At 42.7% G+C, this 25,652-nt stretch overlaps 1 protein-coding gene across 1 annotated transcript in view; it reads right to left on the bottom strand.

Moving 5' to 3' along the window:
• The window catches only part of LOC122564224 (E3 ubiquitin-protein ligase RNF43), a 225,409-nt gene that overhangs the window by 176,655 nt on the left and 23,102 nt on the right, over nt 1-25,652 (bottom strand). Inside the window, exon 2 of the mRNA XM_043718921.1 lies at nt 7-588. Within this exon, the coding sequence (XP_043574856.1) occupies nt 7-588 (582 nt within the window). The remainder of the gene's footprint in view (nt 1-6; nt 589-25,652) is intronic.

The raw sequence follows: 25,652 nt of genomic DNA, 5'->3' as shown, positions 1-25,652 counted from the left end.
GCTCACCTGGCCGCACGGTCACCGCCCCGGGCCGCACTGCCGCTGCGCCCAGCCGGCGACCGCAAACCCTCGACCCGAGCGGCGTCGGCCACAAACCCGCCTCCAACAATAACCGTGCACCGAGACACACACAACTCTCCCTCTCCACCAGAGCGAGCAGAGGGGCGGGGACAGTGTCTGACTGACAGCCCGGGGGCGGGGACAGTGTCTGACTGACTGCCCGGGGGCGGGACCCAGTCTGACAGACAGCCCGGGGGCGGGGACAGTGTCTGACTGACAGCCCGGGGGCGGGGACAGTGTCTGACTGACAGTCCGGGAGCGGGGACAGTGTCTGACTGACAGCTCGGGGGCGGGACCCAGTCTGACTGACAGCCCGGGGGCGGGGACAGTGTCTGAATGACGGCGCAGGGGCGGGACCCAGTCTGACTGACAGCCCGTGGGCGGGGACAGTTGCTGACTGACGGCGCAGGGGCGGGACCCAGTCTAACTGACGGCCCGGGGGCGGGGACAATGTCTGACTGACAGCCAGGGGGCGGGAACAGTGTGTGACTGACAGCCGGGGGGCGGGACCCAGTCTGACTGATAGACCTGGGCCGGGAACAGTGTCTGACTGACAGCCCGGTGGCCGGAATCAGTCAGACTGACAGCTCGGGGGCGGGGTGGGTCTGACCGACTGCCCGTGGGGGAGGGGAGTGTCTGTATGACAGCTCGGGGGCGGGAACAGTTTCTGTCCATCTCCCGGGTGAAGGGACGTGATGTCAAACTGACGGGGCTAAATCTGGCCTGACTGTCTCCAGAGGGGCACGGGCAGTGACGGATTGACGGCGGCTTTGGGTCAGACTGACAACCTGAGGGACGGGGCAGGGTCTGATTGACTGATAGAAGGGCGGGCAGAGAGTGATTGACAGCAATATGGGAGGGACGTGTTGTGATTTACAATCCTGGGGGTGGGGCAGTGTCTGAGTGACAGGCTGAGGGGCGGAGCATGATCTACACACAGACAGAGGGTCGGCTCAGAGGTTCGAGGTCTGATTGACAGGCAGGGGGCGGTGTAATGTCTGAATGACAGCCCGAGAGGCGGGGCAGACAGGTGAATGGACGGTGACAACGTCTCTGGGGCAATGATTGGTGGACACGGTGGGTGTGCGCTGATTGACAGTGCAGTGGGCGGGGCATGCAGGGCACACTGTGAAACCTCAATAGGGTATCGCCGTCGGAACGCTCCCGGACTCCTCGCTGTTCCTTCCCTCCTACACTCGGTGGTTATAACAATCTTGTGAACATTTCACAGGAAGAATTTATAAATAACTGCCTGACAATCACAGTTCCAATATGTGTATTGCTGGTAATTCTGCATTCATATATTCTATTTGGGATAAACATCTTCTCGTCCTAAATATAACTTCTGTACGTTTCCACATTTTCAACGTGAAAAGAAAAAAGCTCTGCTATCCGCCAGGGATGATCGTGATCAAACCAGGAATGTTCCTTTTGTGTGCTGGAAGCGTTTCAGAGCCAATTATTTACTTTTGACGTCCAGTCACTGGTCTTTTGTGTACAAATGCAGTTAACCAAAATGCTCACAGGTCGGTCTGCAAGATAAACGATTAGATGATTGTATCGATTGAACAATCTGCACGAACATACGAATGTCTAATTAACATTAACATTTTTAATTAGCAAAGCCACTTCTCCGCCTTTTCCTAGTCCAATATACTTTCTAAATGTCACATTTCTCTCAATATTCATGTCCCAATTGGATCCTTCTACAGTCACATCTCAGGCTATTAGACCATGCTTATTTCAATTTGTACTACTAGTTTCACTGTTTTGCTTCGATTGCTGTGAATATTCAAACATTGTGTCTTAAGTTTTGTCATTTCATTATTTTTTAGAATAGGAAGGATGAATATGTGGTTTGAGGGATGGTGTAGGAGGGAGTGGTTCAGACTGGTTGGACATTGGAACTGGTTCTGGGGAAGGTGGGACTATTACAAATTGGATGGTCTACACCTCGACCAGACTGGAACTAATTTCCTTTTGGGAGAGTTTTTGCTACTGCTGTTAGGGAGGTTTTAAACTAATAAGGCAGGGGGCTGGGAACCAGAAGAGAAGACAAGCAGACAGCGAGGTGGAAACTGGAGACTACAAGAATCATTAAATTAGCATTAATAAGGGGAAAAGTAGGCAGAGAGCAGATGAATGCAAAAGAACTGGTGGCCTGAATTGCATATACTAAATGCAAGGGATAAAGTGGGTAAGGCAGATGAACCTAGGGCTTGGATTGGTGCTTGAGAGTATGATGTTATTGCAATCACAGAGACTTGGTTGAATGAAGGGCATGATTGGCAACTAAATGTTCCAGGATGTAGATGCTTCAGACAGGACAGGGCGGGGTGGAGTTGCATTGCTGGTATGAATGACATTATGGCTGTGCTAAAGGAGGACACTATGGATAGCTTGAGTAGTGAGACATTATGGGTGGAGCTGAGAAATAAGGGTGCAGTTACATTGTTGGGGCTGCATTACAGGTCTCCCAACAGTGAGTATGAGGTAGAAGAACAAATAGGTAAGGAGATTATGGAAAGATGTAGAGGCAATAGGTGGTGATGGGAGATTTTAATTTTCACAAATTGACTGGGATAAACTTAGTGTCAGAGGTCTGGATGGGGCACAATTTATAAGAATTTATCAATAGTCCGACAAGGGAAGGGGCCGTATGGGACCTGGTATTGGGGAAATGAGCCGGCCAGGTGGGGGATTTCTTTGGGAACAGTGACCACGATTCTGTAAGTTTTAGAATACTCGTAGACAAAGATGAGAATGGTCTTAAGGGAAGAGTACTAAACTGGGCCAAGGCCAATTATATCAAAATTAGGCAGGAGCTGGGAAATGTGGATTGGACACAGCTATTTGAAGGGAAGTCCACATTTGATATGCGGGAGGCTTTCAAAGATACGTTAAAGATAGTGTAGGATAGGCATGTCCTGTTGAAAACAAAGGTTAGGAAAGGCAAGATTTGTGAATGAGAAATCATTCAACTAGCCAAGAAGAAAAAGGAAGCATACATAAGGTCCAGGCAGCTAAGAACAGAACGGGCCCTGTTTCTCTGGAATATCAGGAGAGTAGGATCAGTCTTAAACAAGGAATCCAGCAGGCTAAAAGGAGTCATGAAATAGCTTTAGCGAGCAGAATTAAGGAGAATCCCAAAGCTATTTATTCTTATATAAGAAGCAAGGGGGTAACTAGAGAAAGGATTGGTCCACTAAAGGTTAAGGAAGGAAGGCTGTGTGTTGAACCTGAGAAAATGGGTCAGATTCTGAATGATTACTTTGCATCAGTGTTCACTGGACATGTTCCATTTAAAAGATGACACCTCTAACAGTGTAGCAGCCCTTCAATATGACATTGAAGTTTCAACATGACATGACTTCATATTTTTAACTCTAGAATGGGCTTAAACACATTACATGACTCAGAGTTGAGAAAACTACCACTGAAACCATGTTTGCTACCTATTAGAATAATCATATCCCATTTAAATTATTCTTACTACAAGTTACTTGAATTAAATTCCTGTGTTACCCCGACTGCACTGTGGGAAAAATGTGCATCCATCCTCACTAATTCTTTTCTGTACTTCCTGTTCACATTTAATCTCTGTCACTCCCTGTTCTGAAAATTTATATTTGCCTAATATTGCTTAAAGCAATTATTATTGGGGCTGCATTACAGGTCTCCCAACAGTGAGCATGAGGTAGAAGAACAAATAGGTAAGGAGATTATGGAAAGATGGAGAGGCAATAGGTGGTGTTGGGAGATTTTGCTTAATAATTGCTTAAAAAAAGACAAAAAAATTGGAGTATGAAAGCGAGTTAGCCAAAAACATTAATCAGTTAGGAATACTTTATATTAATTTATATTTATGTCATATATTTAAAATGAAACAAGATCACAAATTAAGTATTGGTCCTGTGGAAAATGAGTCTGGGAATCAGTAATGGAGGATAAAGAAATGGCAGATGAATTGAACAGATATTTTGCATCTGTGTTTACTAGAACAGATATAAGCAGCAACCTGGAAATAGCTATAAATCAGGATTTGAAAGGAAGGGATGAAGTCAAGAAAATTACAATTAGCAGGAAGTGATACTGAGTAATTTATTGGAACTGTGAGTTGACAAATCCCTAGATCAATGGATTTCATCCTAGCATCTTAGAAGATGTAGCCATTGAAATAGTTAAAGGGAAATCATGTTTAACTAACATATTCTTTGAAAAGTAACTTGTGCTGGAGATAAAGGGAAACCAGTGGATGTATTGAATTTGGATTTCTAGAATGTCTTTGATAAGGTGCCATGTCAAAAGTTATTGTGGAAAATAAAAGCTCATGGTGTAAGGGGGTAACATATTGCATGGATAGGTTAATGGGCGAAATTTGGCATATAATGTGGAAAAATGTAAACGTGTACATTTTTGCAGGCAGAATAGGAAATTAGTATACTATTTAAATGGAGGGAGATTGCAAAATACAGAGATATAGGGGATCTGGCTGTCGTGTTACCTAAATCACAAAAGGTTCACTGCAGTTTGGCAAGTAAAGAGAAAGGCAAATGGAACATGGTGTTTATTGCAAGGGGAATAATTATGGACCAGACAAGATACCCTGAAAATATATTAAGGAGTTGGTGTGGACTCTAACCTTTTCTTATTTCAAGGGTAAATGCGAGGTGCTGCGCTTGAGATGCAATTTGATTGGTCAAACTATTCAATGTTAAGCAAAACACAATTTATTCAACCATTACAGTTATAATACAACAAAACAAAGAGGAACTTGAATAACTTAACTCCATTGGAACTTAACAGAATGATAGATTATTTTACTACTAAATAGTAACTGTTCCAATATAGCACCATTCCATAAACACACCCTTGGCAAAAAGGCAAATTCAGAAAAACAGATTGTCTCATTTGCAAGCTATTTGCAAGAAAGAGATATATGCAGCAACTCTCCAGAGGGAAACAGTGTAGCAGCCAGGAGAGATTAATTGCTTTCCAACCGTGCTAAGACCCAGCAACAACAACTAAAAGTGAACTAAAGATCCTGGATCTGAGAGCGTGACCACACCCACTCAAGTTGCTTCTATTGTTCCAATTTAGAAAAAAAACCCAAGACCTCACAAGTTGTTTATCATTCTAAAAGAAACTAGGACAAAACATGCCACTTATAGCCACAGCATCATCACAGAATAGAATACAAAAGCAGGGGAATTTTCCTACAGCTGAACATGCCATTGGTTGGTACTGTGTATAATTTAGGGATTTTTATTTGAAAAAGGATAATGATCACACCAGAAGCAGTTCAGAGAACATTTACTGGGATAAAGGACTTACCTTGGGAACAAGTTGGCCCTTTACCTATTGCAGTTTAGAAGTTGAGAGATAATCCTATTGAAACATAAAAATCCTCAGGGGGATTATCAGGGTGGATTCTAAGTAGATGTTTCGCATTGTAGGAAGGACTAGAACTGGGGGATACAAATTAAGAATGAAGTTTCACTTTTAGATGGACATGAGGAGAAATAATTCAGAGATTTACAGCAAGATAATCTCCAATTTGGCCAATGTTGAAATCAGTGTACTTTGATAGTATCTTATGCTGTCTTGAAAGTTATTCTGTAGCATATTGTAAAGTATCACAAGACATGTCCATATTTGTCAGCATTCCAATAATCTGCTCTATCATGAGTCTGATGTCTGAATGGGTTTCATTGTAACTCTCCTGTGTATTACTATGAGGAATGCTATCAGCCAAGATTGGAGAGTGTAAAACTTATCTCCCCGAGGCCAAAAGAAACTTGCTTTTGACCAACAGAAAGTGCTGAGATGGATGCCAGTCTTGTTATAAATTTATCAAGTCTAATTGGCTTGTGCAGACAGGCAGCATCTTAAACCTATGGTGACCTACCAGTTGAACACCTTCAGACTGGCATTGTCTGCTGTTAATACATATCAATTTATTGATGTTACAATGATCGTGTGAGTGCTGTTCACAGTCCTTTGTAACCTAGAAATGCCTGCCACATTGATAAATTCTCACCTTCCTGGATATTGTGAACCTGAACCTTTGTGGATCAGTCACTTCTCCAATGTAATGATAGATCACTGATGGAAGAATGTTGGAAATATTCCCTGTATTAGGGAAAGACCTTGATTGATAAAGTGGCCTTTTATTGGCAAAGTGCAAGTTGACCTGAGGTTTTTGGAGGTATTCTTGCAACAAGGCCGAGCAGGATGTCTCGCTGCACCTTACCAAACTTATCGAATTAACTATTTACCCAGTGCTGATGTTGCCCCTTTTGCCTGACATTAACCTACCGGAACAGCTCACTGCACAACAGATATCTTCCAAAATACCAGCATCTCTGGCATTCACACCATATTTAAAAGGCCACTGTCCACCTGGAAAACCATGAGCACCTTGCTTTATGATAGTCGGATTCTGCCAATGTTGAAAAAGGAAATGGTGCTTTGATTCTCCATCAGGAATTTGAGGACCGGGTGGTGCAAAGTGAGAATATTCTTTTCAGAGAGGACCAGCAGATGACCCTAACAGCATGGTCCAAGGTCAGCATCCAGTTCAGAATGGTCTCCTTAGTGTGGAAGGCAAGCTAGCAGTGCCTTAAGAATGTCAATGACCTTGTCCACTCTGCCAGGGTAAGTGCCGTACTCTTTTCTCTACCATTTTGCACTCACCGTATTTTAACTATTGCACCCACCTCCACCAGGGCCCATGCTCTACCTCTCTCACTATTGTCTGCAACATCTTTCATCACTCACTGACACAACACGTCTCATTTTTCAATTCTGCCCTTAATGTCAATATCTTTCTAAAAGGAAAATCTAAGGTGGAGGATGGGAAAAATTTCTGGCCGTAACAGCTGCTCCTTTATTGAGGTATTTTAGGTGCTGGAGGTGATTTCCTCAAATTCCATGAGCAGCAATTACTGTTTTATATGCTGTTGCATTGTTTTGGAACTTTGGGAAAAAATTCAAAACAACAGCAGTTTTAAAAGAGAGAAGAGCAGACAACGGAAGCACATGGTGAGGTCATTGCAGGAGAGAGAGAGAGAGAGAACCTGCACAGTTACTGCCTTTGCTGTTTGAATTCATGTATCACTGGAAATCGGAGTGCACCTGGGAAAATTAACAAACAGTGAAATTCACAACTAATCTTAGAGGAACTGTTTGGGTGAAGTTCACAGCACAGAAGCAGGTAAGTGTATTGTTTTTAAGTGGGATCTACAGAAAGTCTGCAGTGGTGAGTAGAGTGGGTTCTTTCTTGGTTATATGCTTTTTGAGATATGTAACTTGATTAAACTTAAAATATAAGCCATAACTATTCATTTAACCTGGTGCAGTGTTTTGTAGAGGAATAAGACAGTGTTATGTTTTGGTTCTGTAGATTGTGAAGGAGCAAAAATGGCCTTTAAGACCATAAGACCATAAGACATAGGAGTGGAAGTAAGGCCATTCGGCCCATCGAGTCCACTCCGCCATTCAATCATGGCTGATGCGCATTTCAGCTCCACTTACCAGCGTTCTCCCCGTAGCCCTTAATTCCTCTAGACAACAAGAATCTATCAATCTTGGCCTTGAAGACATTTAGCGTCCCGGCTTCCACTGCACTCCGTGGCAATGAATTCCACAGGCCCACCACTCTCTGGCTGAAGAAATGTCTCCGCATTTCTGTTCTGAAATGACCCTCTCTAATTCTAAGGCTGTGTCCACGGGTCCTAGTCTCCTCGTTTAACTGAAACAATTTCCTAGCATCCACCTTTTCCAAGCCATGTATTATTTTGTACGTCTCTATTAAGTCTCCCCTTAATCTTCTAAACTCCAACGAATACAATCCCAGTATCCTCAGCCGTTCCTCATATGTTAGACCTGTCATTCCAGGGATCAACCGTGTGAATCTCCGCTGGACACATTCCAGTGCCAGTATGTCCTTTGCAGCGATATGCACTTCATGTCAGATGTGGGAGTTTTAAGAGAGTTTAAGGGTTACTGTGGAATATATCTACAATAAATGCTGTTGGTTGCCAATCTTATCAGATCGAATGGATCGGTTGGAGAGACAGTTAGAAGCAATGAGGAATTTGCAACAGCAACAGTATGTGATGGATGGCAGTTATAGAAAGGCGCGATACAGTCACATAGATGGGTCAACTCCAACAAAAGTTAAGAGAGGTAGACAGCTAGTGCAGGAGCCATCTGTGGCTATACTCATTTCAAACAAGTATGCTGTTTTGGAAAGTGTAGGGGGTGATGGATTCTCAGGGGAACGTAGCACGAACAGCCAAGTTTCTGGTATTGAGACTGGCTCAAATGCAATGAGGGGTATGTCAGGTTCAAAGAGATCAATTGTGTTGGGGACTGTCTAGTCTGAGGTACAGACAGACGTTTCTGTGGCCAGCAGTGAAAAATCAGAATGGTGTGTTGCTTCCCTAGTGCCAGGATCAAGGATCAAGGATGTCTCAGAGAGGGTGCAAAATGTTCTCAAGGGAGAGAGAGGCCAGCAAGAGGTAATTGTCCACAATGACATAGGAAGGGAAAAGGTTGAGATTCTGAAGGGAGATTACAGAGAGTTAGGCAGGGATTTAAAAAGGAGGTCCTTGAGAGTAGTAATGTCTGGATTACTCCCGGTGCTACAAGCTAGTGAGGGTAGGAATAGAAGGATAGAGCAGATGAATGCGTGGCTGAGGAGCTGGTGTGTGGGAGAAGGATTCACATTTTTGGACGATTGGAATCTGTTTTGGGGTAGAAGTGACCTGTACAAGAAGGATGGATTGCACCTAAATTGGAAGGGGACTAATATACTGGCAAGGAGATTTGCTAGAGCTGCTCGGGAGGATTTTAAACTAGTAAGGTGGGAGGGTGGGACCCAGGGAGATAGTGAGGAAAGAGATCAATCTGAGACTGGTACAGTTGAGAACAGAAGCGAGTCAAACAGTCAGGACAGGCAGGAATAAGGTAGGACTAATAAATTAAACTGCATTTATTTCAATGCAAAGGGCCTAACAGGGAAGGCAGATGAACTCAGGGCATAGTTAGGAACACGGGACTGGAATATCATAGCAATTATGGAAACATGGCTCAGGGATGGGCAGGACTGGCAGCTTAATGGTCAGGATACAAATGCTACAGGATGGATCGAAAGGGAGGCAAGAGAGGAGGGGGAATGATGTTTTTGATAAGGGATAGCATTACAGCTGTGCTGAGTGAGGATATTCCTGGAAGTACATCCAGGGAAGTTATTTGGAGGGAACTGAGAAATAAGAAAGGGATGACCACCTTATTGGGAATATATTATAGACCCCCTAATAGTCAGAGGGAAATTGAGAAACAAATTTGTAAGGAGATCTCGGCTATCTGTAAGAATAATAGGGTGGTTATGGTAGGGGATTTTAACTTTCCAAACAATGACTTGGACTGCCATAGTGTTAAGGGTTTAGATGGAGAGGAATTTGTTAAATATGTGCAAGAAAATTTTCTGATTCAGTATGTGGATGTACCTACTAGAGAAGGTGCAAAACTTGACCTACTCTTGGGAAATAAGGCAGGGCAGGTGACTGAGGTGTCAGTGGGGGAGCACTTTGGGGCCAGCGACCATAATTCTGTTAGATTTAAAATAGTGATGGAAAAGGATAGACAGATCTAAAAGTTGAAGTTCTAAATTGGAGAAAGGGCAAATTTGACAGTATTAGGCAAGAACGTGCAAAAACTGATTGGGGGCAGATGTTCACAGGTAAAGGGATGGCTGGAAAATGGAAAGCCTTCAGAAATTAGATAATGACAGTCCAGAGAAAGTATATTCCTGTTAGGGCAAAAGGAAAGGCTGGTAGGTATAGGGAATGTTGGATGACTAAAGAAATTGAGAGTTTGGTTAAGAAAAAAAAAGGAAGCATATGTAAGGTACAGACAGGATAGATCAAGTGAATCCTTAGAAGAGTATAAAGGAAGTAGGAGTATACTGAAGAGGGAAATCAGGAGGGCAAAACGGGGACATGAGATAGCTTTGGCAAATAGAATTAAGGAGAATCCAAAGGGTTTTTACAAATACATTAAGGACAAAGGAGTAACTAGGGAGAGAATAGGGCCCCTCAAAGATCAGCAAGGTAGCCTTTGTGTGGAGCCGCAGAAAATGCGGAAGATATTAAACGAGTATTTTGCATCAGTATTTACTGTGGAAAAGGATATGGAAGATATAGACTGTAGGGAAATAGATGGTGACATCTTGCAAAATGTCTATATTACAGAGGAGGAAGTGCTGGATGTCTTGAAATGGGTAAAGGTGGATAATTCCCCAGGACCTGATCAGGTGTACCAGAGAACTCTGTGGGAAGCTAGAGAAGTGATTGCTGGGCCTCTTGCAGAGATATTTGTATCATCGGTAATCACAGGTGAGGTGCCGGAAGACTGGAGGTTGGCTAACGTGGTGCCACTCTTAAAGAAGAGTAATAAGGACAAACCAGGGAAGTATAGACCAGTGAGCCTGACGTTGGTGATGGGCAAGTTGTTGGAGGGAATCCTGAGGGACAGGATGTACATGTATTTGGAAAGGCAAGGACTGATTCGGGATAGTCAACATGGCTTTGTGCGTTGGAAATCATGTCTCACAAACTTGATTGAGTTTTTTGAAGAAGTAACAAAGAGGATTGATGAGGGCAGAGTGGTAAATGTGATCTATATGGACTTCAGTAAGGCATTTGACAAGGTTCCCAATGGGAGACTGGTTAGCAAGGTTAGGTCTCACAGAATAAAGGGAGAACTACCCATTTGGATACAGAACTGGCTCAAAGGTAGAAAGCAGAGAGTGGTGGTGGAGGGTCGTTTGTCAGACTGGAGGCCTATGACCAGTGGAGTGCCACAAGGATGGGTGCTGGGTGCTCTAGTTTTTGTCATTTACATAAATAATTTGGACGCAGGCATAAGAGGTACAGTTAACAAGTTTGCAGATGACACCAAAATTGGAGATGTTGTGGAAAGAGAAGAAGGTTAGCTCAGATTACAACAGGATCTTGATCAGATGGGCCAATGGGCAGAGAAGTGGCAGATGGAATTTAACTCCGATAAATGTGAGGTGCTGCATTTTGGGAAAACAAATCTTAGCAGGATGTATACACTTAATGGTAAGGTCCTAGAGAGTGTTGATGAACAAAGAGACCTTGGAGTGCAGGTTCATAGCTCCTTGAAAGTAGAGTCACAGGTAGATGGGATAGTGAAGAAGGCGTTTGGTATGCTTTCTTTTATTGGTCAGAGTATTGAGTACAGCAGTTGGGAGGACATTTGCAGCTGTACAGGACATTGGTTAGGCCACTGTTGGAATATTGCGTGCAATTTTGGTCTCCTTCCTATCGGAAAGATGTTGTGAAACTTGAAAGGGTTCAGAAAAGATTTACAAGGAGGGTTGGAGGGTTGGAGGGGTTGGAGGATTTGAGCTATAGGGAGATGCTGGACAAGCTGGGGCTGTTTTCCCTGGAGCGTCGGTGGCTGAGGGGTGACCTTATAGAGGTTTACAAAATTATGAGGGGCATGGATAGGATAAATAGAAAACGTCTTTTCTCTGGGGTCGGGGAGTCCAGAACTAGAGGGCATAGGTTTAGGGTGACAGGGGAAAAATATAAAAGAGACCTAAGGGGCAACATTTTCAAGCAGAGGGTGGTATGTGTATGGAATAAGCTGCCAGAGGAAGTGGTGGAGACTGGTACAATTGCAACATTTAAATGGCATTTGGACGGGTATGTGAATAGGAAGGGTTTGGAGGAATGTGGGCCGTGTGCTGGCAGGTGGGACTAGATTGGGTTGGGATACCTGGTCAGCATCATGGGTTGGACTGAAGGGTCTGTTTCCATGCTGTACATCTCTATGACTCTCAAAGTGTGGTCCCCAGCTAGCCCTTATTACGTTTTGAACTGGATAAGAACTATAGTAAGGCAGGAAGCTAAAGTAAGTTTTATTCAGCTTTAAATGGGGAAACAACCTATACTGGAGAGTGGCTGATTTTTTGAATTTGGTATATCTGTTCAGTTTAGCTCTTTCACTATTGCTCAAGCATACAAATAAACATGCAAACATAGAAATAAGCGAGCCATTTAAACCAGCGAGCATGCCCTATCATTCTAGACTTGACTGATCATCTCATCGATGACATTTTCCCACACCACCTCCAGATAGAAATTGTCCCGTTGGGCAGAAGCAGCATGGGTTCATGAAAGGTTCATGCTTAACTAACCGACTGAAATTCTATGAAGACATTACGAGCACGGCAGACAACTAGGATCCAGTAGATGTGGTGTATCTAGATTTCCAAAAGGCATTTGACAATATGCCACACAAAAGGCAGCTGCACAAGATAAGGATGCATGGCATTATGAGTAATGTATTAGCATGGTTATAGGATTAGTTAACTAACACGAAGCAAAGAATGGGAGTAAACGAGCACTTTTCTGGTTGGCGATCAGTGACTGGTAGGAAGTGAGGACTGCAGATGCTGGAGATCAGAGTCGAGAGTGTGGGGCTGGAAAAGCATAGCAGGTCAGACAGCATCCGAGGAGCAGGAGAATTGACATCTTGGGCAAGAGCCCTTCAACAGGAATCATCAATGACCAGTGGTGTGCCTCAGGAATCAGTGTTGGGACTGCAATTACTCACAATTTACATAGATGATTTGGAATTGGGGACCACATGTAGTCTATCAAATTTTGCAGATGAAACTAAGATGAGTGGCAGAGCAAAGTGTACAGAGGACTGTGAAATTTTACAGAGGGATATAAATAACTTTAAGTGAGTGGGCAAAGGTCTGGCAGATGGAGTACAGTATTAAGAAATGTGAAGTCATCTATTTTGGTAAGGATAACAGTAAAAAGGACTATTAATTGAATGGTAAAAAAATTATAGCATGCTGCTGTGCAGAGCATCCTGGGTGTCATTCTGCATGAATCACAGAAGGTTTGTCTGCAAGTGCAACAGGTAATTAAAAAGGCAAATGGAATTTTGTCCTTCCTTGCAAAACAGATTGAGTTTAAAAGCAGGGAGGTTATGTTGCAGCTGTTTAGGGTGTTGGTGAGGCCACACTTGGAGTTCTGCATACAGGTTTGGTCTCCTTACTTGAGAAAGGATGTACTGGCACTGGAGTGGGTGCAGAGAAGTTTTATTAGATTGATCCCGGAGTTGAGAGGGTTGGTTTATGAGGAGAGACTGAGTAGACTGGGATTACATTCATTGGAATTGAGAAGAATTGGGGGAGGATTCTTATTGAAACATGTAAAATTATGAAAGGAATAAGTAAGATAGAGGTAGAGAAGATGTTTAAACTGGTGGGTGAAACTAGGACAAGGGGGAATAGCTTCAAATTCAGGGGAGCAGGTTTAGGACTGAATTGAGAAGAAACGTCTTCACCCAGAGGGTTGTGAATCTATGGAATTCCCTGCCCAGTGAAGTAGTTGAGCCTTCCTCAGTAAATATTTTTATAGCTAAGATAGATGGTTTTTTGAACAGTAAAGGAATCAAGGGTTATAGTGAGAGAGCAGGTAAGTGGAGCTGAGTCCATGAAAAGATCAGCCATGATCCTATTGAATGCTGGAGCAGGCTCGAAGGGTCAGATGACCTACTCCTGCTCCTAATTCTTATGTTCTTATATCCCTGGCTGTCAATGATCTCCAGAAGCTTATCAATTTCTGACTTGAACATGCTCAATGATTGAGCTTCCAAAATCTCTGGGGTCCAAAATTCCAACGATTTGCGACCGTCTGAGTGAAGACATTCCTCCTCCTCTCAGTTGTAAATGGCCTGCACCTTATCTTGAAGTTATGTCCTCTGGTTTTCGAGTCAGGGTAACATCCTTTCTGTATCCTGTCTGTCATGCCCTATGAGAACTTTGTAAGTCATCCAAGCAAGAGACATATCCTGCTTATCTGAATTTTCTAGAGGGTGGCCCCCTTGTTGTTGACTTCAGCATAATAGAGCACCTTGTTGTTTGTGATTTTATTGTTGAATCAAGGTCTCATGATGGACCTCTGTACTGTAACTATTCAATGATTATTTTAAAATCATACAATCACTACAGTATGGAAACTGGCTCTTCAGCCCAGCAAGTCCACGCCAACCTCTGAAGAGTACCCCACCCAGACACATTCCCCGATTACTCTACATTTACCCCTGACTAATACACATCCCTGAACACTGTGGGCAATTTAGCATGGCCAATTCACTTAACCTGCACATGTTTGGATTGTGGGAGGTAACCAGAGCACCCAGAGGAAACCCACAGGGAGAATGTGCAAACTCCACACAGACAGTTGCCCGTGCTAGAATCGAACCCAGGTTTTACGTTTTTTTTGTGGCACATTATAATATGCCTTTTGTAATTCCATACCTGCAACATTATTTCATCTATCCCATTGGTTGCATCCTCAATACTGCCCAGAAAATTTCTGAAGCACAGTTCCCTGGTCTTTAATCTATGAAGATTTTGCCTAATGACGTTATGATTATCTAATTGACATTCTTGTTCACAGTCGACCTCAGCATTCTCCTCATGACTGATATCATATGAACTGGCCTGTAGTTCCTTGTTTGTTCTCTCCCTCAATATTTTAAACACCACAGTGCATTTGTTCAAAGATGCTCTTAAAATTAAATCCTGTTGCAAACTGGGGAAAGAGTCAATTCCAGGACCACACATACTTGAAGTTAGTCCTACATGTCTGAAAAAAAAACAAAATCATTTTTCATAGTAGTATCTGGTACCAATTTGTAATGGGAAACAAAAGCACCCAAGTTTGTTAGGGGGATGTGGGATTATGTTTTGATATCCATGAGAGCTATCATCTTGTACATCGTCCTATTATCCATGTGGTTTTGAGTATTTTGAAACAATGTGAAAATAATCTTCACAAATAAACTCAAATGTCTGATTCTAATTTTAGGAATCTTAATGCACATATTTATGGTCCAGAAAGTAAACAGTTTACAGCTAATGGGTCATCCTGGCCTTTCTCACAAGCAGTTAGGAATTTGTTCATTACACTTCTGTGACATATGCCTATCTTAAGATATTTGACACCAAATAAGGGGATCTCTATCACAAACATTAAAACTCAATTCATTTTTCTATCAAATGGAAAGGGGGTGGATCCCAAAGATTGATTGAAATTAAATTGAAGGCATTTGCTTTGTAAATCAAATATATTGTAGATTCTGTCTTGAACACAATATTTTAGAAGTCAGTCACAGTTAGCAAAGGGATAGAAGAATAGAAAAAGGAAAAGATCTGACATAGAAAGGTAAAGCCACACAGAATGGGGTTACAAGAGTTCAGAAGGAGTTTAATGACTTTATTGCATCAATAGACAAATTCAGTACAAAAGCAAAATATTGCAGATGTTCAAAGTCTGAAATCAAAAAGAAAGTGCTGAAAACATAAGGAGTGTCAGTGCAGCATCTGTGTAAAAGACTTAGAGTTAATATTTCAGATTGATGCCTTTCCATCAGAACCAGAATAAATTAGAGATGTTACAAATACAGAGGAAGGAAACAGGGGAACAAAAGGAAAAAAGAAAAATGGACATCTTTGATAGGATGCAAGAAATTACAAAAGCACCGATACTGGGGAACAAGCAAAAAATAAAAGCTGTGTCTCAGGGAGCTATGAATGAGAAAAGGAAAATCGTATGTAGTAATTGTTGTACAAAAGTTAAGAACTGAAATTATGATTCAAAATTGTTGAACTCTACATTGAATAGAGCAATTAGTTACATATTTGAAAGATGAATGTTGTTCCTCAAGCATTCAGTGGATTCTGTATACAACTTGAAGTCTGTGATCGCAAATGAAAAGTTTGGCCTTTGAAAACTGGCTGAGATTGATACATGGGGAAAGTGAGGACTGCAGATGCTGGAGATCAGAGCTGAAAATATATTGCTGGAAAAGCGCAGCAGGTCAGGCAGCATCCAAGGAGCAGGAGAATCGACGTTTCGGGCATGAGCCCTTCTTCAGGCATTCCTGAAGAAGGGCTCATGCCCGAAACGTCGATTCTCCTGCTCCTTGGATGCTGCCTGACCTGCTGCGCTTTTCCAGCAACACATTTTCAGCTGATTGATACATCAAAATCTCAGCAATGATGCTAAGTATCCAAAAGATGGCAAGACAGCTAAATCCGTTGCGCCAGTTTGTTCAAGGTTATTAATCTGTCAAACATGCATACAGTGTGAATCCAAAACAATCATTACAATCTTGGACAGCAATGTTGGGTTAAAGGAAATTAGGAAAGATCAAGAGTTAGCCAGTTATTGAACAATACAGAGCACAAAACTCTTCAAGTTTCCTTACAAACTTTGTTCTTGCAAGATATTTATTAATAAGATAAATCCACAACACCCTCTGATTAAATCTACATCCTGAATGAGCTTTTGCTCATCTTCACAATTTCTGGACTGATTTTTAGTCAGGAAGAGTGCAGAATATCTGGGACATTGCATTGCCTTTTCTTGTTTCCAAAAGAAAATCCTCTCCATGTTCACCTTTTTCTTTGCGTGTCCCTTTAACTCCAACACTACAAGGTCAACATATTTGCATAACTTTCTGTCTCATTGTACCCATTTCTTCTTGACAAAGCACATGATATCGCCATGTGGACTGCTTACTTTGGCCTCACTCCACAAGTTTCGAAAGACCGTTGTATGATTAGAATAAGAGATTTGGCACAACTTGATGTCCCTTGAACTTGTGCATTAACTATGTGTCAGTACATTTCACCTAAAATACTGTGAAGGTTGTGAAATGCTGCTCTGAGTTCAATTTGAATAATAACAAATTTTCTGCTGCAGGAAAGCATTTTGTACTCTATATGATGTGTGTCGAAACACATTACATTTCAGTATAATTCCAAAGAAGTATGTACTTTCATGTGTTGGATTGCTACCACTGTCACCTGAATACAGAGGAACCTCAATTATCTGAATATCAATTATCTGAATATCAGATTATGTGAAGAAGATCTCGAGGTCCCGATAGAAACATTACATGAAAGACGTGTTTCCAACACTGATCGCGTCTTTTGTCTACAGCGATTAAAAGTGAAATCGGCTGATTGAAATGCTGCCGAGAACAGTCCTGGACATCGTTGGGACCCCAGGCGCTATCTCCAAATGACTGACCTACTGCTCTCTCTCTCTCTCTCTCTCCTCTCTCACTACACTTTCCCTGGAGTTCTACACAGGCATGTATCTTAAACTTGCCTTCCCCAGATAGTCTCTCCAATATTGTCTGGTATAGGGCAAGGGTGTAACCTGTCAAAAAGTTGCAGTAAAAAGGTGTGTGCGTCTGGCTATGTTTGTGTGGTATTTGGAGACTCACCCCCCCCCCCCCCCCCCCTGCCCAAAAAGGAAGCAGCAGCAGCAGTCTTGTTGGACGGGGGTGCACGGTTGAGGGGGGTGGGGGTGGGTGAAGGGGGCAGTGTTGGACAGGTTTGGGGCAGGTGGGGTGGCAGTTGGGGGTTGACGGGCTGGCAGTGTTGCATGGGAGAGCACAGGGGGTGGGCAGCTTTGCACAGAGGGCACACGGGGGCATGGTGTTGCACGGGGTGGCGGGCGGTGTTGCACAGGGTGTGCACAGCGGGCGGGATGTTGCATGGGAGGGCAGGCAGGGTGTGGAGTTGCACGGGATGGGCAGGGGCAGAGTTGGACAAGGTTGGCGGGGGACAGACGGGAGCTCACGCGCTGCCTAGTCTCCTGAACAGAGAGTGGACGTAACAGAAAACTCAGAGCCCCAGAGGAAAGGCATTGAATCAATTAACCAAAAATCATTTATCCAAGTGAAATAGTGCCCGCCCATCTTGTTCGGATAATTGAGGTTCCTCTGTCGTATGAATTGTGAAAGACATAAGCTGGGAGATTATAGGCCTTTAGGTTAATGATGGTTATGGAGTAATTAATAAAATCTATTATTTAGGACAGAATAACAGACAATATGAACAACAATTAACTAATCGCTGAGAATAAGAATGGGTATCTAAAAAATTAAACACAATAGTGTACCTAATTGATTTTTTTGAGGAGGTAGTTAATAAGGTAAACATGGATTTGTCCATGACTGTCATTGATGTGGACTTCCAATTGATCTTTAATAAATTTCTAGATGAGATACCATGAACATCTATGACAGCATATGGAATTGGGGGCAACATATTGACATGAGCAGGGCATTGATTTGAAGTATAAATCAGATAGTCGAAATAATGAATTTTTTAAAAAATTCATTCATGGTCTATGGGTATCACTGACCAGCCCAGTATTTATTGCCCATTCGGCAGTTAAGGGTCAACATTGCTGTGGGCCTGTGTAGGCCAGATGTGGTAAAGGTGGCTGTTTCATTCCCTAAACGGAATTAGTAAACCAGGTGAGTTCTTTCAACAATTGACACATGGTCATCATTTTTGATTATATTCAAATTCCAACATCTGTCATGATAGGATTCGAACTCAGGTCCCCAGTACAATACTTGAGTCTCTGGACAGTGACATCCAGTCCAATGACAATACCACTAGGCCATCCCCTCCCCTATATTTGTATACTGTTTGAAAAGAGCTAGGAACTAATTATTGCGTGAACATACATCCAGCGTGCCACATATCACTGCTGCATATCAATCAGATGCTGAGTAATATTAGTTTATTGGAACCAACACTTGGATCATAATTAGATGTACAGTTGATGAAGCTTCAATATTTTGAGCCTAAAGTGCAATTATTTCTAACTTACAAGAGCAGGGAGACTGGAGTTGGACGTGAATAAGAAAACAATCACTTGGAACAAATTTAATTAGAATGTCTTTGATGACTGGGAGGTTGGTGATGTTGTAGAGTCATTTGAGAAGTTTACACAAACCATTGTACTTCCAACCCAGACTGATTCTTAGCAGAAACTGGCTAAGTGCCAATTTTAGTGAGTTTCATTGAGTGTTTCTCTCCCTGGGAGCCTGAGAGATTTTCCCATTCTATCTTCCTAAACTTAATTCATTAACCAAGTAGCAAGCCTCTATAGTACTCCACGCAGCATTTTTTCCCAAGTGCCATTGGTGGAAGAATTAGCCTTTCCCAGGTCCTCCTTAAAGCTATCCTTAAAGACGCTATCCTTAAAGCCCAATTGCACACCATCATCTTGTATCTGCCCTGAATGATCTGTTTTATTTGTCCTGGACATGCCAGACAGGGGGTAACTGACAGCCTGCTTTGCCAATGGGGATTTGGAGGTGCTGCTGAATTACATGCAGTTGCTGCCCATGAAGCACGCCCTGAGATGTTGATGACTGGTGGATGTCTGGAGGAGCAAGTGGCAAATTGGAGTCACCAGGTTACCATTCTGACTTCGGAAATTGTGCCCATCTAGTTTCCATGCAGTGGGTGGGAGAACAGAAAACTGCATATCAGTGATGCGAAATGATGTAATCATAAGGATGTTAGTACATACTACTGCATACAAACTGACCTCTTGTCACTCACTAGGAAGACTCTCATGTCATTCTTAACCTTGAGTTGGACAATAAAACCTTTTGCTCTCAATGATGAAAAGCTCCTTAATGCCGATCTCATGTGATTCTCTGAACTTTCTTGCCAATTCCCATATTGTTCATGGAAAAGGAAAGTGTCAAAGACATCCTTTTGAGGTCAGAAGAGAAAGGTTACAGATCTTCAACAGATGTGAACTGAGAATAGAGGAGCAGAAACCCAAACAAACTTTGTGGAAAATTCCACACATTTCTGTAGTAACAGAAGAGAAGAACTGGCTTTACCAAGAGACCATAAGACCATAAAATATAGGAACAGAATTAGGCCATTCAGCCCATTGAGTCTGCACTGTCATCAACCATGGCTGAAAAGTTTTTCAACCTCATTCTCCTGCCTTTTCTCCATAACTGTAATCCCATTTCTAATTAAAAACCCATCTAACTCTGTCTTAAATACACTCAACGATGTGACCTTCACAGACTTATGTGGCAATGAGTTCCACAGATTAACCACCTCTGACTGCAGAAACTCCTTCTCATCTCAGCTCTACAGGGCCGTCCCTTCACTGTGCTCTTGGGTCCACATTCACTCTATCCAGGATTTCCAGTATTCTGTAAGTTTCAATGAGATCCCCGCCTCATCCTTCTAAACTCCATCGAGTATAGATCAAGAGTCCTCAACTAGTCCTCATATGACAATCCTTCATCTGGAATCATTCTTGTAAACCTCCTCTGGATCCCCTCCAACACCATCACATCCTTATTTAGATTTGAAGCCCATACTGCTCACAAATACAGTCTGACAAGAGTCTCAGACAGCCTCAGCAGTATATCCCTGCTCTTGTATTCTAGCCCTCTTGATATGCAGGCTAATGTTGTATTTGTCTTCCTAACTGCCAACATTAACCTTAAGAGAATCCTGAACTAGGATGCTTAATTCCTTTTGTGTATCAGATTTCCAAAGCCTTTCCCCATTTAGAAAATAGTCTATCCCTCTATTCTTCTTACTAAGTGCATCCCTGCTCTTGTATTCAAGCCATCTTGAAATGCATGCCAACGTTGTACTTGGAAGCACTAGCTTTCGTAGCGCCGCTCCTTCATCAGGTGGTTGTGGAGGACACAATTGTAAGAATTTATAGCAAACATTTACAGTGTGATGTAACTGAAATTATACTTTGAAAAATACCTTGATTGTTTGTTGAGTCTACACCATGTTCTTCATGACCTGTAACACATCAATGAGGATGAGCATCTCGCCAAGACCTTCCCCATACCTCCACTGCTCGCCTTTAAACAACCACCAAACCTCAAAGAGATCATTGTTCATAGCAAGCTGTCCAGCTTTCACCACAACTCCATACAACCCTGTCACGGTAGGCTCTGCAAGACGTGTCAGACTGTGGACATGGATGCCACCATTACACGTGGGGACACCTCCCACCATGTACATGGCAGGTACTCATGTGACTCAGCCAACGTTGTCTATCTTATACGTTGCAGGCAAGGATGCCCGGAGGCATGGTACATTGGGGAAACCGAGCAAAGGCTACGGCAACAGATGAATGGGCACCGCACAACAATCAACAGGCAGGAGTGTTCCCTCTCAGTTGGGGAACACTTCAGTGGTCCAGGACATTCGACTTCGGACCTTCAGGTGACCATCCTCCAAGGTGGACTTTGGGACAGGCAGCAGCGAAAAGTGGCCGAGCAGAGGCTGATACCTAAGTTCGATAGGGAGGGTCTCAACCGGGACCTTGGGTTCATGTCACATTACAGGTAACCACCATTGCACTATATACACACACACAGATATTCCCATACACACACACACACACACGTATACACAGACACGCACACAGACACCTCACAGACTTAAGACACTCTACACTCACATACACACACATATACACTCCCTCTCACACTCACAATCCCCCACCCCAGACAGACAGACAGACACACACACAGATCCACATGCACATATATACATATACATTTGTGGGGTGAATTTGTAGTGTAGAGTTACATTGTTCAAAAACTGCATGAATTCATGTAAGACTCTGTTAACTCACTTTTTAGATGAGAATCAGTCTAAACATTACGGCACAGACAGAGAACACAGGGGGCTAACACCTTCAACATATTATCTGGCTAACACCAATTGTTACAGTTAACCTGAGAATGTAACTTTTAAAAAAAGGTTTTATGAATCACACATGAAAAAAGTGAAGCTATCATGGTATTTGAACAGATGAAAGACTCAACAATCAAGGTATTTTTCAATGTATAATGTCAGTTACATCACACTGTAAACTTTTGCTATAAATTCTGTGTCTTACAATTGTGTCCTCCACAACCACCTGATGAAGGAGTGTTGCTCCGAAAGCTAGTGCTTCCAATTAAATCTGTTGGACTATAACCTGGTGTTGTGTGATTTTTAACTTTGTACACCCCAGTCCACCACTGGCATCATAATCCCCTTCTTAACTGCCAACGCTAACCTTAAGAGAATCCTGAACTAGGATGCCTAATTCATTTTGTGCTTCAGATTTCCAAAGCCTTTCCCCATTTAGAAAATAGTCTATCCCTCTATTCTCCCTATCAAATACAGTTTCTGAAATTGTATTTCATTTGCTACTTCTTTGTCCACTCTCTAATTCGATCCAAGTCCCTCTACCGTCTCACCATTTTCTCAACTAACTGCTCCTCCACCTATCTTTATGTCATCTACAAACTTAGCAACATTGCCCTCAGTTCCTTCATCCAGATCAATAATGTATAACATGAATAGATGTGATCCCAACTCCCCCAAAGGTAGGCGACAGCTTAGTACTATTGTTGTGTGGACCTGGGTTCAAATCCTGCCATGGCCAATGGAATTTGAATTCAATAAAAATTTGGGATTAAGCATCTAATGATAACCATGAAATGTTGATTGTCAGGAAAATCCCATCTGCTTCACTAATGTTTCTTAGGGAAGGAAAATGCCTTCCTGACCTGGTCTGGCCTACACATGACTCCAGACCAAAAGACATGTGGTTGATTTTGAGCTGCTGTCCAGGCAGTTAGAGATTTGCAATATATGCTGGCCAGCTGGTGACACCGTCATCTCGTGAATGAATGAAAAAGACTCCTGCAGAGCTCCACCAGCTGCCATCCTCAAAAAAACCCCTTTATCCCCACTCTCTGCCTTCTGCCAGTCAGCCAAACTGCTATCCATACTTTACCCCTAACACCATGGGCTGTTGCCTTACTTAGCAGCCTTCTTTGCAGCATCTGGTCAAAGGCCTTCTGAACATCCAAATAGATCATGTCCACTGGCTCTCCTTTATCCAACTTGCTCATTACCTCCTCAAAGAATTTTAACAGATTTACAAGGCATGACCTCCCCTTGACAAAGCTGTGGTGACTCAGCCCTATTTTACAATGCACTTCCAAGTACATTGCAATCTCGACCTTAACAATGGACTCTCAGACCTTACCAACAACTGAGGCCAGGCTGACTAGCTTATAGTTTCCTGCCTTCTGCCTCCCTCTTTTCTACAGGGGTGTTACATTACCCATTTTTTCAGTCCTATGGGTCCTTCCCTAACTCCAGGGATTACTGAAAGATCTCCACTGATGTCTCCACAATCTCCTCAGCTATATCCTTCATAACTCTAGGGTGTAGGACTAGAGGTTGGGTGCTTTGTCTACCTTCAGACCTTTCAGCTTCCCCAGCATCTTCTTCTTAGTAATGGCCACTACACTCAACTCTGCCCTTTGACTCGTGAGTCTTGTACACCGCTAGTGTTTTCTACCATTATGACTGATGCAAAGTACCCATTCCTTGGTTCCCCATTACCACTTCTCCAGCCTCATTTTCCAGCAGTCCAATGTTCACTCTTGCCTCTCTCTTACCTTTTATATATCTAAAGGTATAAAGTCTATGGTGCATTCAACTGACATCACACACAGTTGAGTGTGGAGGTAAGGAACTTAATTTTATCAAAGATCAGCGAAACATCATTTTCAGGGAGTTGCTTGGAGAGTTGCTCTGTGAGAGCTCTAGCATATTTTTTCATGCAATCCTCTACTGCTCACCTCATCATGTATGCACCACACCTCTATGGTGCCATGCTCATGCTATCTTGCACTCACCAGTGGCAGAAATATTTGCCATGGCCTGGAACCTTCCCAATTTCTGTTACCCAATGGGCACCAGGTCAATTGTTGCTAGTCACCAGTAGCACTTCATAGTACATAGAATATAGAACAGAGGACGTTACAGCACAGTACAGGCCCTTCAGTCCTCAATGTTGCGCTGACCTGTGAAAATAATCTGATGCCCATCTAACCTACACCGTTCCATTATTATCCATATGTATGTCCAATGCCCATTTAAATGCCCTTAATGTTAGTGAGTCTACTACTGTTGCAGGCAGGCTGCTCCATGCCCCTACTACTCTCTGAGTGAAGCCCTAATATCTGTTCTAAATCTATCACCCCTCAATCTAAAGCTACGTCCCCTCATGTTAACCTTCACCATCCAAGGGAAAGGCTCTCACTGTCCACCCTATCTATTCCTCTGATTGTCTTATATATATAGTTGGAGGAGACCAAAAGTAAATGAGGGCACATAGATGACATTTCATGACAAATAGAATCTCCCATTCATAAATGGATTGCTACTTTACATCATCACTGGCGTGAATTACTATCATTGGAACTGCAGCGACAGAAGGAAGCTACAGAGGATATCCTTCCTTGGTGCTATATCATGTTAGACCCCTGTCAAAGGAAGTGCGGCTCTCCCTATGCTCAGCATAGCATATCATCTCATCATTGCTCAAGGTGGGAGTATCATGTGGTCGAAAGCTTTCCAACAATTGAAAACATTAAATTTTATTGAACAACAGGAGAAGTGAAGAAAAAAGAAACAAGAAAACGTTGCATTTGCTTCTGGGAAAAACATTAACTTTTTGAGCAACAACATATTTCTGGATGAAGATGATATTTCTCCTACTCAATGTTCTCATTATCCTCCTCAGAACACTGAAGACACTCTCCCAGCTCTTCCTTGTCCCCTCTTTGCCTGCTTCAGTGGGACAGAGTACAGCATGCAAAAATTATGTACAGTAAGGTCCCCACCGACTGATCCAAGTATTGAAACCTCATCTTCAGTGGACCTATATTCAGTGACATGCTAGCCCTGGTGGATGAATCGGTAGTGAAGTATCTATACTTGGCCTCATCCAGGGTGTGGCAAATACTACATGGTACCAGAAATAGTCTTCTGGGAAAATACCACAATGACTACATGATGCTATTGAGAGAACCAGGAGAGCTGGGATCAAGCTTATGGAAGTTTAAAACTTCAAACTCCAATAATCTGGTGAGGCTAGTCAAGTTGAAAAATTCTAAACTGGTACTGAATTTGGTTTAATGTATACAAGATTGTGGTACCAAGGTGGTAAGTGAAGCTTTCAAAAGATTTGTTAATGGTGGCTCAGTGGTTAGCACTGCAGTCTCACAGTGCCAGGGATCTGGGTACAATTCCAGCCTTGTATGGAATTTGCACATTCTCCCTCTAGTTTCCTCCCACAATCCAAAGATGTGCAGGTTAGATAGATTGGCCATGCTAAAATTGCCAATGGTGTCCAGGGATATGCAGGCCAAGTGGATTAGCCATGGGAAACGCAGTGTTATAAGGTCAGGGGTGCATCTGAATGGGAGGCTTTTTGAATGGTCAGTGTGGACTTGAAAGGCCTGCTTCCACCCTGTAAGCGTTCTATATTGTTCAAGAATGTGGACATTATTGGCTAGGCCAGCATTTATTGCCCATCCCTAATTGCCCTGAGAGCTGCTAAGTGACGACTGCATTTGTTGTGGGTCTTGAGTCACGTAGGCTAGACGAAATAAGGACGGCAGACTTCCTTCCTACAGGACATCGGTGAAGTGGGTGGGTTTTATTATAATTGATAGTGGTTATATGGTTGCTATATGCCAGTGCTTTAGTCAAGTTGTTGAATTCAAATTTCACCATCTGCCATGCTGAAATTAAAACTCATTTCCTCAGTACATTAGTATGAAATTCTCTATTACCCATT

Source organism: Chiloscyllium plagiosum, chromosome 28 (assembly GCF_004010195.1).
Source record: "Chiloscyllium plagiosum isolate BGI_BamShark_2017 chromosome 28, ASM401019v2, whole genome shotgun sequence".
Classification (NCBI taxonomy): domain Eukaryota; kingdom Metazoa; phylum Chordata; class Chondrichthyes; order Orectolobiformes; family Hemiscylliidae; genus Chiloscyllium; species Chiloscyllium plagiosum.
Note: the sequence above shows the minus strand (reverse complement) of the source record. Positions and strands in the feature narration are given on the sequence as shown.